Raw genomic sequence first — 903 nt, forward strand, 5'->3', positions numbered from 1 at the left:
CGTGACACACTTTCTGGCATAGAGCGGCTGCTCGCCCTGGCGAGTGTTCCACTTTCATCCTTGCGCAAATACTTGCTGCCTCTGCGATATGCACCCCGGCCGATACTTCGATTCTGCAGCTGCACGATGGCTCGAGCTGCAACGCATGCAAGTGCCCGTCAATCCAAAGTGCAGCAGGTGAAGACTTCGTTGTTCGCGTCGCGTCAGGAAGGATCAGGCGCCATCATGAACGCTCCTGCACGTCGAGCTCCTTCAAGGCTAAATAACCCCTTGAAGCCTCCTTAAGACGCCACACTGAACGAAGATTCAAACGAAAACCAAGAACGGAATAATTGCGACGTCCACTGCCAGACATAGCCCCAATAATCATTCATATAGGCTAAACGTTCCTCCGTGCAACCGCGTGATGCAAACAAGGAAAGTCAATGTCGCTAGAGCCTCCACGAAGAGTCCACAGAAGAACTGATAATGTAGCCTAGAGGGGTGCTCAAAAGCAACCCGGCTGCGGACAGCAAATCCTCCAGCATTCAAGTGGAAATTCATGTATCAACGATACAAATATAGGCCAGCACACGGTCTCACTCATCTGGAAGTCTTCTGAGGGCCAGCTCGTCCTTCGAATCCCCTGCTTACAGTTCAGTACAAAACCGACGTACTGAGCAAAGTCTACTAGCAAATCATTTCAACGAACACATTCTGCAACTGCCGAAAAAAAGGGCTGAAGCGCAGGACCATTGGAGCTGCAGGAGCACGCCGATCGCTTCAACAACACCTGCAACAGAGCTATCTATCCCCAAGGAAACCAGGCACGCGTCCCGAATGTTAGGATGCAAGCGCTCTCCCTGCAACTGTGCAAACCGCCGGCCAACGCGTCCGCAAGGCTCGATGCCAACAGACGGATCA

The 903-nt window shown here is 52.4% G+C and overlaps 1 protein-coding gene across 1 annotated transcript in view; it reads right to left on the reverse strand.

Moving 5' to 3' along the window:
* Positions 1-578: 578 nt before the first annotated feature.
* EMH_0059110 (uncharacterized protein) overlaps positions 579-903 on the reverse strand; it is a gene marked incomplete at both ends in the record, with an annotated part of 1045 nt that continues 720 nt past the window's right edge. Inside the window, 2 exons of the mRNA XM_013497648.1 lie at positions 579-625; positions 773-848. Of these exons, the coding sequence (XP_013353102.1) occupies positions 579-625; positions 773-848 (123 nt within the window). The remainder of the gene's footprint in view (positions 626-772; positions 849-903) is intronic.

The sequence above is a fragment of the Eimeria mitis genome, genomic scaffold (assembly GCF_000499745.2).
Source record: "Eimeria mitis Houghton genomic scaffold, Emh_scaff2821, whole genome shotgun sequence".
NCBI classification, from domain to species: Eukaryota; Apicomplexa; class Conoidasida; order Eucoccidiorida; family Eimeriidae; genus Eimeria; species Eimeria mitis.